Source organism: Oncorhynchus gorbuscha, linkage group LG16, assembly GCF_021184085.1.
Source record: "Oncorhynchus gorbuscha isolate QuinsamMale2020 ecotype Even-year linkage group LG16, OgorEven_v1.0, whole genome shotgun sequence".
NCBI classification, from domain to species: domain Eukaryota; kingdom Metazoa; phylum Chordata; class Actinopteri; order Salmoniformes; family Salmonidae; genus Oncorhynchus; species Oncorhynchus gorbuscha.
Genome location: NC_060188.1, coordinates 18,978,043 through 18,991,463, shown reverse-complemented (window position 1 = coordinate 18,991,463; position 13,421 = coordinate 18,978,043). Strand labels below are relative to the sequence as shown.

Genomic DNA, 13,421 nt, shown 5'->3' with positions numbered 1-13,421 from the left:
CACCTTATGTTTGTTTCCCTTTGGGCAGGTCTGGTTTCACTGAGTTATTCCTAGAACATTCCAACTTAAGTGAGGTTACATAAAGGAAACCTTAAGTGAGGTTACATAATGAAACCTTAAGTGAGATTGCATAAGGGAACCTTAAGTAGGGTTACATAAGGAAACCTTAAGTGAGATTGCATAAGGGAACCTTAAGTAGGGTTACATAAGGAAACCTTAAATGAGATTGCATAAGGGATTTTTGTATTCTCATCTGAGCTTAAATCTAAAGAGGTTATTACATACAACTGTAGAACTATACTCAAATATCCCTAGATATATGATTAGTATAATAAATGCATCACCCCACTATGCAGTTAAGAACACTGTTTTGGCTGTCAAAAACATGAAAGGACAAGGACTGGCACTACAGTGAAAGTTCTACATGACATTTTTGGGAAGTGTTGATGATAAATAGTGGAGTCAGTCCGTTTGGAGTTTGTATGCTACTTGCTCTTTTCATACCATGCTGTTATGTTGGTAAACAGCAGTAAATATTGTCAGGTAGCTGTGATAGAGCAGGTAACTCCGCTACTGGTCTTCCTCTCTATTCCTCTCCCCCATCCCTCTCTCGTTCTGTTTACACCCCGTCTGTTTTGCTTCATTCCACTCCACCTTTCCATAATCTGTTTTTCAGCGAACGTGTGAGTATGTTTATAGAAGAGAAAGGGAGAGTGAGTTAAGTGTGGTCTGATTGAGGAGGTGGAATGGGCTGATAGAAAGAAGAAGGGAGGAGAAAGAGACAGGGAGGGCTGAGAAAGAGGGAGTAGGGGGAAACAGACGGGTGGGGGGAGAAGAGGTATAAAAGTATAAAAGCCTTGCTAAACAGAATAAAGAAATATCCCCAGAGAGAGAGAGGGATTCTGAAAGAGACTTTACCAGAGAGTTGACACCATAACTATCTTCTTAGGGTAAGTACAACTATCTCATAGCTACATAACAATATACTATCCACAATACATTAAAAACAAGATATACATTTGATATTGGTAACTTTGTTTTAACTCCAACAGAAATCAAATCCCATAAAGGAGGTTAATGTTTAGGTGTAAATATTGTCTGTCACTTTTTGCAGCCTAAAATTAACTGTAAATAACAAAACATACAGACTTTGATCCATTAAAAATAGTGATACAGTGAGATGCATGGGTACAGCCTTCAGTTTATTTGATGTGCTACTGAGTGCTGAGTGAGTAGGGGTCATTAGCCTGGTGGTGCAGTTTTGTGGGTTAGTAGCATCCTGCATGGTAAAGTTTTTTTTCCAGTGAGGTGAGCACATTCTGGCCTGGGGGGGGGTCTCAGGGCCTGCTGTGTGTTTGTCAGGCTTCATACGCGCATAAAAGGCTGCAGACGATGCTGTCAGCACCTCACTAACACACACACACACCCACTCATTGATATCCTCGTAACCCTTTTGCCTGTAAGGTCTGTGAGCTCCCTCCCTGTGGGCCAGCTGTGCCCCATGCCTGGGGGGTGACATGTGCCATTGGGTATGTAAAGGAGGGGCGTTGTACCAGGTTGTCATCCTACCCTATAAACACAGGAGGCGACAGGGTCTGCCATGGGGCACATGGATGTGGGTGAATGTGGGGTTTTTTGTTCGCAAGGTTGGGGTCTTGTTGACTATTTGTACAGGTGTCAAAAACGTGGCAAGGTCACTGTGTGTGTGTGTGTGTGTGTGTGTGTGTGTGTGTGTGTGTGTGTGTGTGTGTGTGTGTGTGTGTGTGTGTGTGTGTGTGTGTGTGTGTGTGTGTGTGTGTGTGTGTGTGTGTGTGTGTGTGTGTGTGTGTGTGTGCGTGCGTGTGCGGGCGTGTGTGGACGTGTTTAACTATACTTGTGGGGACCAGTAGTCCCTACAAGAATAGTAAACTCACAAACATTTGACAAACTGGAGACATTTTGTTAGGTTCAGGGTTAGGGTTAGGAGCTAGGGTTAGTTTTAGGGTTAGGTTTAGGGTTAAGGTTAGGTTTTTTGGTTAAGATTAGGTGTCCCTAACATCCAGTCATACAAAAATAACATTGGTTTTGGGAATTTGTTTGTTTGCCCTCTACTCTGAAAATACATAAATGTATAGGCCTAGATATTATTATTTTTGTTGACATTGAGAAATAGTGTGTAGTCAATGGATTTATGGCTGTGTTAACATGTACATGAACCCACATACAGACCCATGTAGACTCTTTACCATCAGTTCACTTGTTTTATAGCTGTCACAGTCCCTAACGTACAGTAACGTCATGCGCTCCCTCCATGCCTTCTTTCTCCCATGGTGGTGGTGGTATTATGACACATTTTAACATCAGTCTTCTCTCCAGCAGACCAAGAGACCGACAGACTGCCAGAATGAGGATGAGGACTCTCCTCCAGTGTGTGGCCCTGTCTGTCACCATCTCTCTCTGCGTCTGCTACGGTACATTTCTACAAATCAACGCTACGTCAATTCAGAATCTTTTTAGTAAACCTGGTGATCTACAGTGATAAGTCACGGATAACTTTCCCCTTCTTTTCCACAGATTCTCAAGAAAGCACGGAATCCTTTGAAGGTCATAGGCCATTTAGTGAATTCAATATGATTTTGTCACTGAAATCTGTATGACCGCTCCTGTTGAGATGGGGGTAATTTCTTCTAATAAAATGGTTTTATTTAATTCCATGACATTCCAGATGTGTTTGTCAGCCCTTCCCGAGCCAACTCATTCATCAACCCACAGAGTCCACAGAGGGGAAGTGCCTACAACACTCCATCAAGAGGCAGCACTTACAGGAGGTACCACACACACGATCCCTGGCCAACCCACAATACCCCATAATGTCAAAGCTGAAATGTCTTGAATCAATAACTATTCACCCCCTTGTTATGTTAAGCCTAAATAAGTTTAGGAGTAAAAATGTGCTAAAAAAAGCCACATAATAAGTTTCATGGACTCACTCTGTGTACGATAATAGGTTTTAACATGATTTTTGAATGACTACTTCATCTCCTCACCTCACACATACAGATAATTGTAAGGTCCCTCAGTCGAGCAGGGAATTTCAAACACAGATTAAATCACAAAGATCAGGGAGGTTTTCCAATGCCTCACAAAGAAGGGCACCTATTTGTATTTTTTATATTTTTAAATCACACATTAAATATCCCTTTGAGCATGGTGAAGTTATTAATTACACTTTGGATGGTGTATCAATACACCCAGTCACTACGGGCATCCTTCCTAACTCAGTTGCCGGAGGGGAAGGAAACCGTACAGGGATTTCACCATTAGGCCAATGGTAACTTTAAAACAGTTACAGAGTTTAATGGCTGTGATAGGAATAACTGAGGATGGATCAACAACATTGTAGTTACTCCACAATACTAACCTAATTGACAAAGCGAAAAGAAGGAAGTCTGTACAGAACACAAATATTCCACAACATGCATCCTGTTTGCAAGGCAATAAAGTAAAACTGCAAAACAAAGCAATTAACTGTTTGTCCTGAATACATAGTGTTATTTTGGGGGCAAATCCAATACAACACATTACTGAGTACCACTCATGTTATGGGTATGCATGTAATCATTTCGGACTGGGCAGTTTTTCAGGATTAAAAAAAACATTTACGGAATGGAGCTAAGTGCAGGAAAAAAAATCCTAGAGGAAAACCTGGTTCAGTCTGCTTTCCACCAGACACAGAGATTAAGTCACCTTTCAGGAGGACAATAACCTAAAACACAAGGCCAAATCTACACGGGAGTTGCTTACCAAGAAGACCGTGAATGTTTCTGAGTGACCGAGTTACAGTTTTGTCTTAAATCTGCTTGAAAATCTATGGCCAGACTTGAAAATGGTTGTCTAGCAATGATCAGTAACTATTTTGACAGAGCTTGAAGAATTTTGAAAAGAATAATGGGCAAATATTGTACAATCCAGGTGTGCAAAGCTCTTACACGGAACCCAAACAGGCTGTGCGTGTGCGCCATCGTGCGCTATCGTGAATAAATGTATTTTGTCCCCCTACACCAAACGCGATCACGACACGCAGGTTAAAATATCAAATCAAACTCTGAATCAATTCCATTAAGTTGGGGACAGGTCGAAAAGCATTAAACATGTATGGCAATGTAGCTAGTTAGCTTGCACTTGTTAGATAATTTGTACTATTTAGCTAGCTTGCTGTTGCTAGCTAATTTGTCCTGGGATATAAACATTGAGTTGTTATTTTACCTGAAATGCACAAGGTCCTCTACTCTGACAAATTAATCCACACATGAAACGGCCAACCGAATCGTTTCTAGTCATCTCTCCTCCTTCCAGGCTTTTTCATAGTTGAACCTATATGGTGATTGCATCTAAACGTTCATAGTATTACCACGACTACCGGCAAAACAGTTAAGTCTTTCAATCACCCACGTGGGTATAACCAATGAGGAGATGGCACGTGGGTACCTGCTTCTATAAACCAATGAGGAGATGGCACGTGGGTGCCTGCTTCTATAAACCAATGAGGAGATGGCACGTGGGTACCTGCTTCTATAAACCAATGAGGAGATAGGAGAGGCAGAACTTTCAGGACAATCTGTGTCAGAAATAGTAATGACTTCTATTTTAGAAGACACTTGTTGGCGCGCGCGAGCAGTGTGGGTGCAATAATTGAATAACATGGATTTGTACATTTATTTTGCGACGCTCGCGCACGACGTGTCCGATCTGGTCAGCATGTTAGAGACTTACCCAGAAAGACTCACGGCTGTAATCGCTGCCAAAGCTGATTCTAACATATATTGGCTCAAGGGTGTGAATGCTTATGTAAATGGTTATTTTTGTATTTAAATATCAATACATTTGCTAACATTTGTAAAAACACGTTTTTAGAAGAAATATCCATTTAAACCATTTAGAAATCTGTCTGTAACACAACAAAATGTGTAAGAAGTCAAGGAATATGAATACTTTCTGAAGGCACTGTAGGCCTCTGTGTTCTTTGTTTATCTGTGTTTCATAATGGTTGACTGTGATTGTAGTTGACTTGTGTCTGTGTTTCAGAACAATGAAGTCTCCAGCGGAGAGGCGCACAGAGACATGTGAGGACTACTCTCCCTGTCGCTTCTTTGCCCATCGCTATGGTTACCAGCTGGCCTATCAGAGATATTTTGGAGCCCGGAATCCAGGCACGACGGGGAGCCGTGGATTCTGAGTCCCTGTCCATCTTATCATAGCAATTATTCCTGCTATTGATTTACTGTACGCTCATTCAACACACTGACATTACGTAACAGGATTGGTTCGAATTGGTTCGGTGATATGTGACAAATATATGAAAACATATCAGTAAATCAATTACGTATATAGTGATCCAATAATCTTGCGCATTTATATAATTCAAGCGCCATTTATTGTATAACTTTATAGCCTACTCACAATCACCACACCCTCAAAGAATAACTGCTTTCAGAAATCTGTGTTTGTGAAGATTAGCTTCACACCCACCTCCATTGTTCCCCTTTTCCATCCACACTAAGACAACAGTCTCTGTCTAACCCATATGTATTTATATGCATTAAAAAGTGTTTTTGAAGAGTTTCTTACATTCATTGTCTAAATCCTATGGTGTCACGATATTCCTCAGAGGGGCTTAGTAACCTTACTTGTGGGCTATAGAATTCCACCTCATTTGGTTCCACGTGTTGCCAAATTTCAGTTGAATATGATTTTGAATAGGGAGCAGATGTGTGAACACTAATAGCTGTCCCAGTTTGACCAGTGTGGTAGCAACAAATCAGAAAAATGTAGTGTTGAAACAATAAAAGCCAAGGGAACGAAAATAGTACAGCAGAATACACAACCAGGAACAAACACGTTCCTCTATTACATAACCGAAGGTCACAATAATTCATCCCGCACAAAGAAACAGGCGGGCCGGCTGTCTACTAAAGCCCAACTGATGATTCACGAACAGGTGCTAACAATAAACATACAAGGAGGGGGAGGAAAGACAATCAGTGGCAGCTAATAGGCCGGTGACGACAACCGCCGAGCGCCACCCGACCGGGAAGGGAAGCCACCCTCGGTCGGACTCGTGACAGTACCCCCCACCCTGACACGCGGCTCCCGCAGCGTACCGACACCGGCCTCGAGGTCGCCCCGGAGGACGAGGTGCAGGGCGATCCGGATGGAGGCGATGGAAATCCCTCAACATTGATGGATCCAAGATGTCCCCCACCGGTACCCAGCACCTCTCCTCCGGACCGTACCCCTCCCAGTCCACGAGGTACTGCAGGACCCCTCGATGTCCAGAGGGAGGGGGGGGAGACCTCCGGCACCTCACTGTCCTGCAGGGGACCAGCTACCACCGGCCTGAGGAGAGACACATGAAACGAGGGGTTAATACGATAATAGGAAGGGAGTTGTAATCGATAACACACCTCGTTTATTCTCCTCAGGACTTTAAAGGGCCCTACACACTGCGGACCCAGCTTCCGGCAGGGCAAACGGAGGGGCAGGTTTCGGGTCGAGAGCCAGACCCTGTCCCCCGGTACAAACACGGGGGCCTCACTGCGGTGGCGGTCAGTACTCCTCTTCCGCCGTCCACTCGCTTGTTGGAGAGATTCCTGGACGGCGCTCCAGGTCTCCTTGGAGCGCTGTACCCATTCCTCCACCGCAGGAGCTTCGGTCTGGCTCGGACGCCATGGTGCCAGGACCGGTTGGTACCCCAACACACACTGAAAAGGGGACACGTTAGTAGAGGAGTGGCGTAGTGAGTTCTGGGCCATTTCAGCCCAGGGAATGTATCGTGCCCACTCCCCTGGCCGATCCTGGCAATACGACCGCAGAAACCTACCCACCTCCTGGTTCACTCTCTCCACCTGCCCATTACTCTCGGGGTGATAACCGGAGGTCAGGCTGACAGAGACCCCCAAACGTTCCATGAATGCCCTCCATACTCGGGACGTGAATTGGGGCCCCCGATCAGAAACGATGTCCTCCGGCACCCCGTAGTGCCGAAAGACGTGAGTGAATAATGCCTCCGCAGTCTGTAGGGCGGTAGGGATACCGGGCAACGGGAGGAGACGGCAGGACTTAGAGAACCGATCCACAATCACTAGAACCGTACTGTTCCTCTGAGACGGGGGAAGATCGGTCAGGAAATCTACGGATAGATGTGACCATGGCCGTTGTGGAGCGGGGAGTGGTTGGAACTTCCCTCTAGGAAGGTGCCTAGGAGCCTTACTCTGGACGCACACCGAACAGAAGGAGACATAAACCTTAACGTCCTTAGCCAAGGTAGGCCACCAATACCTCCCCCGAAGGCTCCCCACTGTCCTCGTCACCCCAGGGTGACCCGAGGAGGGTAGGACATGAGCCCACCGAATCAGTTGGTCCCGAACACCAAGCGGCATGTACTTTCGCCTCACCGGACACTGAGGAGGCGCGGGTTCCGCCTGTAACGCCCGCTCGATGTCCGAGTCCACCTCCCATACCACTGGTGCTACCAGCCTTGAGGCAGGAAGGATGGGAGTAGGTTCAGTGGACCTATCCTCTGTGTTGTAAAGGCAGGACAGTGCGTCAGCCTTTACGTTCTGGGAGCCCGGTCTATAAGACAATGTAAACCGGAACCGGGTGAAGAACATGGCCCACCTTGCCTGACGTGGGTTAAGTCTAATAGCTGCCCGAATATACTCCAGATTCTGGTGGTCGGTCCAGATGAGAAAGGGGTGCTTAGCCCCCTCAAGCCAGTGTCTCCACACCTTCAGAGCTCTGACCACCGCTAGCAACTCCCGGTCCCCCACATCATAGTTATGCTCCGCTGGGCTGAGCTTCCTTGAGAAGAAAGCGCAGGGGTGGAGTTTTGATGGCGCACCCGAGCGCTGTGATAGCACGGCACCCACCCCAGCCTCGGAGGCGTCCACCTCCACTATGAATGCTAGAGAGGGGTCCGGATGCGCCAACACGGGTGCATCCGTGAACAGCGCCTTCAACTTGTTGAAAGCTCCGTCCGCCTCTGCTGACCACTGTAACCGCACCGGGCCCCCCTTCAGCAGTGAGGTAATGGGAGCCGCTACCTGGCCAAAACCCCGGATAAACCTCTGGTAGTAGTTGGCAAAACCCAAAAACCGCTGCACCTCTTTTACCGTGGTCGGAGTTGGCCAATTACGCACGGCCCTAATGCGGTCACCCTCCATCACCACCCCCGAGGTGGAAATGTGATAACCCAGGAAGGAGAGAGAACACGCATTTCTCAGCCTTGACGTATAGGTCATGCTCCAGCAGTCTACCAAGCAACTTGCGTATCAGAGACACATGCGCGGTGTGAGTGGCCCGAGTAGATCAGAATGTCATCGATATAAACAACCACTCCCTGCCCGCACAGGTCCCTGAGAATCTCGTCTACAAAGGATTGAAAAATGGCTGGAGCATTCTTTAACCCATACGGCAGGACGAGGTACTCATAGTGGGCAGATGTGGTACTAAACGCGGTTTTCCACTCGTCTCCCTTCCAAATACGCACCAGACTATACGCGCTCCTGAGATCCAGTTTTGTGAAGAACTGCGCTCCGTGAAATGATTCCACCGCCGTAGCGATGAGAGGTAGAGGGTAACTATAACCCACTGTGATGGCGTTTAGACCTCTATAATCAATACACGGACGCAAACCTCCCTCCTTTTTCTTCACAAAAAAGAAACTTGAGGAGACGGATGAGATGGAGGGCCGAATGTACCCCTGTCCCAGCGACTCCGTGACATATGTCTCCATCGTGACTCTTGGGAAGCGCAGCGTTTACCTGGAGATCTATCGTACAATCCCTTCCCGGTCAATGAGGTGGTAATTTAGTCGGTTTCACTTTACTGAAAGCGATTGCCAAATCGGCATACTCGGGGGGAATGCACACCGTGGAACCCTGGTCTGGACTTTCCACCGACGTGGCACCGATGGAAACTCCCAAACACCTTCCAGAACACTCCTCTGACCACCGCTGGAGAACTCCCTGTCTCCACGAAATTTTAGGATTTTGCGGGGCCAGCCAGGGAATCCCTAGCTCCACTAGAAACGCAGGCGAATCAATAATATAAAGACTGATACGCTCCCTATGATTCCCCTGCGTCACCATGTCCAGTGGAACCGTGGTCGACCCTGACCATCCCTGACCTTAATGGTCGGCTATCTAGGGAGTGCACGGGAAAAGGAGAATCTATTGGCACCAGCGGAACCCCTAATTTAAGAGTGAGTCCGCGATCCATAAAGTTCCCAGCTGCGCCTGAATCGACTAGCGCCCTATGCTGGGAAGAGGGAAAAAAGTAAAGGAAAAAAGTTAAGACAAACATGTGGCCAATGAGTTTTGGGTGAGTCTGATGCTGACTCACCTGGGGTGATCGAGAAGCGTTCCGCCTGCCATCTCTACTCCCAGACGGACCCCCCCCCAGCACCGATCGGCCTGTGTCCACCACAGTTGGTGCAGGGAAGGCCTCCTCCTCCGGTACCCTTCGGCACGGCCCCTCCCAACTCCACCGGAATGGGAGCGGAGGGGCTGGGTGGTGGAACACGCAGGACCCTCTCCGAACGCCCGCGGGCAGCCAGTAGATTGTCCAATCGGATCGATTAGCTCATCCAGGGAAAGAGCGGTCTCCCGACACGCTAGCTCCCTGCGGGCGTCCTCCCGGAGACTACACCTGTAGTGTTCAATAAGGGCCCTGTCGTTCCACCCAGATCCTGCTGCCAAGGTCCGGAACTCCAGCACGTAATCCTGGGCGCTCCTCTTCTCCTGCTTGAGATTAAATAGTCGTTCTCCCACCGCTTGGCCCTCTGGAGGGTGATCAAACACGGCACGGAAGCGGCGGGAGTCTGGGCTGAGTCTGGGCCACTCCAGACTGCGTTCGCCCACTCCAGAGCATGACCCGTGAGGCAGGAGATGAGGACACTCACCCTCTCCGCTCCCGAGGGAGTGGGTCTGACGGTGGCCAGGTTTAGCTCCAGTTGGAGTAAAAACCCCTGGAAAACCGCCGCCGCTCCATCATAAGACCTCGGGAGCGTCAGACGGAGGGTGCTGGAGTCGGGAGATGGGGAGTCCGGAGCCAGGGGTGCCGAAGGTGGAGAGAGGAGACCACTCCTCTCCCATCGGTCCATTTTCTCCATCATTTGATCCATCGCCGATCCGATCCGATGGAGGACGGTGGTGTGGTGAAGAACCCGTTCCTCCATCGATGGGAGAGAGTTGGCTGCTGCTCCTGCTGACTCCATTCAATATGGTGAGTGATTCTGTAATGCTCCGGGTGTCGTGGGTGTGGAGTCAGACGCAGGAAACAGAGAGTGCAATACTGTGCTCTTTAATGCACTAACGCAACACTGGGTGCTCAAAACCAAAATGCCCCAAACACGGGGGACAAAAATAGTACAGCAGAATACACGACCAGGAGCAAACACGTTCCTCTACTACCTAACCGAAGGTCACAATAATTAATCCCGCACAAAGAAACAGGTGGGCCGGCTGTCTAATAAAGCCCAACTAATGATTCACGAACAGGTGCTAACAATAAACATACAAGGAGGGGGAGGAAAGATAATCAGTGGAAGCTATTAGGCCGGTGATGCCGAGCGCCACCCGACTGGGAAGGGAAGCCACCCTCGGTCGGACTCGTGACATCTTCCACTTTTGGAATGTAAATGTATATATTTTTGGTAATTTTTTCCCTAACTTTTGTAAATGGGAGCATCAATGGTATCAATAGAAAATACAAATTCCCAGGTCACATACAAAAATAAGTAGTCAGCTGGTCACTGGTTTTGTTGACAAAATGCAGCTCCTTACCGTACCATAAGAACCAGAGGTCATCTGAACACAGTGAATGTCTCTAGAAGATGAGAGAGTCACAAGCATCACACTGGATCTGGCCATGGCACACCCACGAACAGTGGTGTAAAGTACTTAAGTAAAAATATTTTCAAGTACTGCGTAAGTAATTTTTTGGGGGTATCTGTACTTACTATTTATATTATTATATTATTTATATTATTTTATTTTATTTACCTCACTATATTCCCGTAGAAAATATTGTTATTTTTACTCCATACATTTTCCCTGACAACCCAAAGTCCTCCCTACATTTTCAAGGCTTAGCAGGACAGGGAAATTGTGAAATTCACGCACTTATCAAGAGAACACATGGCCATCCCTACTGCCCATGGTCTGGCGGACTCACTAAACACAAATGCATCTTTTGTAAATAATGTCTGAGATTTGGAGTGTGCCCCTGACTATCCGTACATTTTAAAAATAAGAACATGGTGCCTTCCGCTTTGCTTATTATAAGGAATTTAAAATTATTTATAATTTTACTTTTGATACTTAAGTATATTTTAGCAATTCAATTTACTTTTGATACTTAAGTACATTTAAAACCAGATACTTTTAGACTTTTACTCAAGTAGTATTTTACTGGGTGACTTTCACTTTTACTTGAGTAACTTTCTATTAAGGTATCTATACTTTTACTCAAGTGTGACAATAGGGTACTTCTTCCACCACTGCCCACGAACGGGCAGTCAGATTGATGTTTTTTTGTGATTCCGCAGAACCAAAATGTTCATAATGAAGGCTTTGCTAGGATAGATTTCTGAACTTTGTCTCTACATCGAGGAACGACATCAGCACATACCCAGACGCTGAAATTACACCCCACATTGTCAAGGCCCAGAAGTCCGACTTGGAAAGAAACTGAGAGAGCAAAATATAGAGGGACATTTCCCTTAAGGGTGAGGTCTTTCAATAAGGTCTTTACACAACCCTTAAGGGTGAGGTCTCTACATTCTGCAATGCTGTCAAGCAATAATGTGCTACTTAAGAAGTTGAACATGAGTGAGGAAAAGGCAACAAGTAATAGAATAGAATGGTGCAAAATAGAATATAATGGAGCAGAATAGAATAGAATGAAGCAGAATAGAAAATAATGGAGCAGAATAGAATGGAGCCGAATAGAATATAATTTTGTTCTACTTCAGTAGTTGAACAATTTATGTGTTTTAGTTTTTATATGCCTATCAATGCTCCATAGAGGCACTGGATATACCATAGTATGTGTATTACTGGTGAATGAATGTACAATCAACAATCAATCTAAAAATTGCTTTCAGTTTCTTCATATAGGAAATCGCTGTGGTTTGTTATAAAAAAGCAAAACCTCTGATCAAAAGTCTGTCACATAATGACGGATGTCGGTTTCTCTTCTTGTTCGATTAGTATCATATGGTTTTATCAACTAGTAGTTAGTTAGTGGTTTGAATAGGATGTCGTGTGGGCATGCTGTAAAACTCGGACCTCTTGAGGTTGTCTGGTGGTATTGCACATTTAAAGGAGTGTTGTCTTTATACAGTGGGGTCTGAAATTATTGACACCCTTGATAAAGATGAGCAAAAATGCCTGTATAAAATAAATAATTCAAATACTGAGCTATATTGTATGCAACAAAAAAAGTGGGACATTTTCATTCTCTATTTTCATGTCATCCAACAAATGTAAACGCCTGGAGTTTGCTAAAGTACTTGTTACATTTCAAATGCTTAGCAGGACAGGAAAATTGTCCAATTCACACACTTATCAAGAGAACCCCCCTGGTCGTCCCTACTGCATCTGATCTGGCAGACTCACTAAACACACATGCTATGTTTGTAAATTATGTCTGAGTGTTGGAGTGTGCCCCTGGCTATCTGTAAATTATGTCTGAGTGTTGGAGTGTGCCCCTAGCTATCTGTAAATTATGTCTGAGTGTTGGAGTGTGCCCCTAGCTATCTGTAAATTATGTCTGAGTGTTGGGGTGTGCCCCTAGCTATCTGTAAATTATGTCTGAGTGTTGGAGTGTGCCCCTAGCTATCTGTAAATTATGTCTGAGTGTTGGAGTATGCCCCTAGCTATCTGTAAATTATGTCTGAGTGTTGGAGTGTGCCCCTAGCTATCTGTAAATTATGTCTGAGTGTTGGAGTGTGCCCCTAGCTATCTGTAAATTATGTCTGAGTGTTGGAGTGTGCCCCTAGCTATCTGTAAATTATGTCTGAGTGTTGGAGTGTGCCCCTAGCTATCTGTAAATTATGTCTGAGTGTTGGGGTGTGCCCCTAGCTATCTGTAAATTATGTCTGAGTGTTGGAGTGTGCCCCTAGCTATCTGTAAATTATGTCTGAGTGTTGGAGTATGCCCCTAGCTATCTGTAAATTATGTCTGAGTGTTGGAGTGTGCCCCTAGCTATCTGTAAATTATGTCTGAGTGTTGGATGCTATCTGTAAATTATGTCTGAGTGTTGGAGTGTGCCCTATCTGTAAATTATGTCTATCTATCTGTAAATTATGTCTGAGTGTTGGAGTGTGCCCCTAGCTATCTGTAAATTATGTCTGGGTGTTGGAGTGTGCCCCTGGCTAT

The 13,421-nt window shown here is 45.9% G+C and overlaps 1 protein-coding gene across 2 annotated transcripts; it reads left to right on the top strand.

The window, feature by feature from the left end:
• Positions 1-808: 808 nt before the first annotated feature.
• On the top strand, positions 809-5,598 carry LOC124000160 (matrix Gla protein-like). 2 transcript variants are annotated; one of them, XM_046306340.1, is made up of 5 exons: positions 809-950; positions 2,359-2,450; positions 2,554-2,583; positions 2,705-2,807; positions 5,065-5,598. In XM_046306340.1, the coding sequence occupies exons 2-5, from the start codon at positions 2,384-2,386 to the stop codon at positions 5,213-5,215; spliced, it is 351 nt and encodes a 116-aa protein (XP_046162296.1). In that variant the 5' UTR covers positions 809-950; positions 2,359-2,383; the 3' UTR covers positions 5,216-5,598. The 2 variants fall into 2 exon arrangements, with proteins under 2 accessions (XP_046162296.1, XP_046162297.1); XM_046306341.1 differs by having other exon boundaries at positions 810-950; positions 2,356-2,450.
• The last annotated feature ends 7,823 nt before the right edge of the window (positions 5,599-13,421 follow it).

Excerpts from the sequence above, each read along its gene's own strand:
- LOC124000160 (XM_046306340.1), top strand. The coding sequence starts at position 2,384 with ATGAGGATGAGGACTCTCCTCCAGTGTGTGGCCCTGTCTGTCACCATC. Across the intron at positions 2,584-2,704 it reads AAGCACGGAATCCTTTGAAG|ATGTGTTTGTCAGCCCTTCC; the intron begins GTCATAGGCCAT and ends ATGACATTCCAG. Across the intron at positions 2,808-5,064 it reads AGAGGCAGCACTTACAGGAG|AACAATGAAGTCTCCAGCGG; the intron begins GTACCACACACA and ends TCTGTGTTTCAG.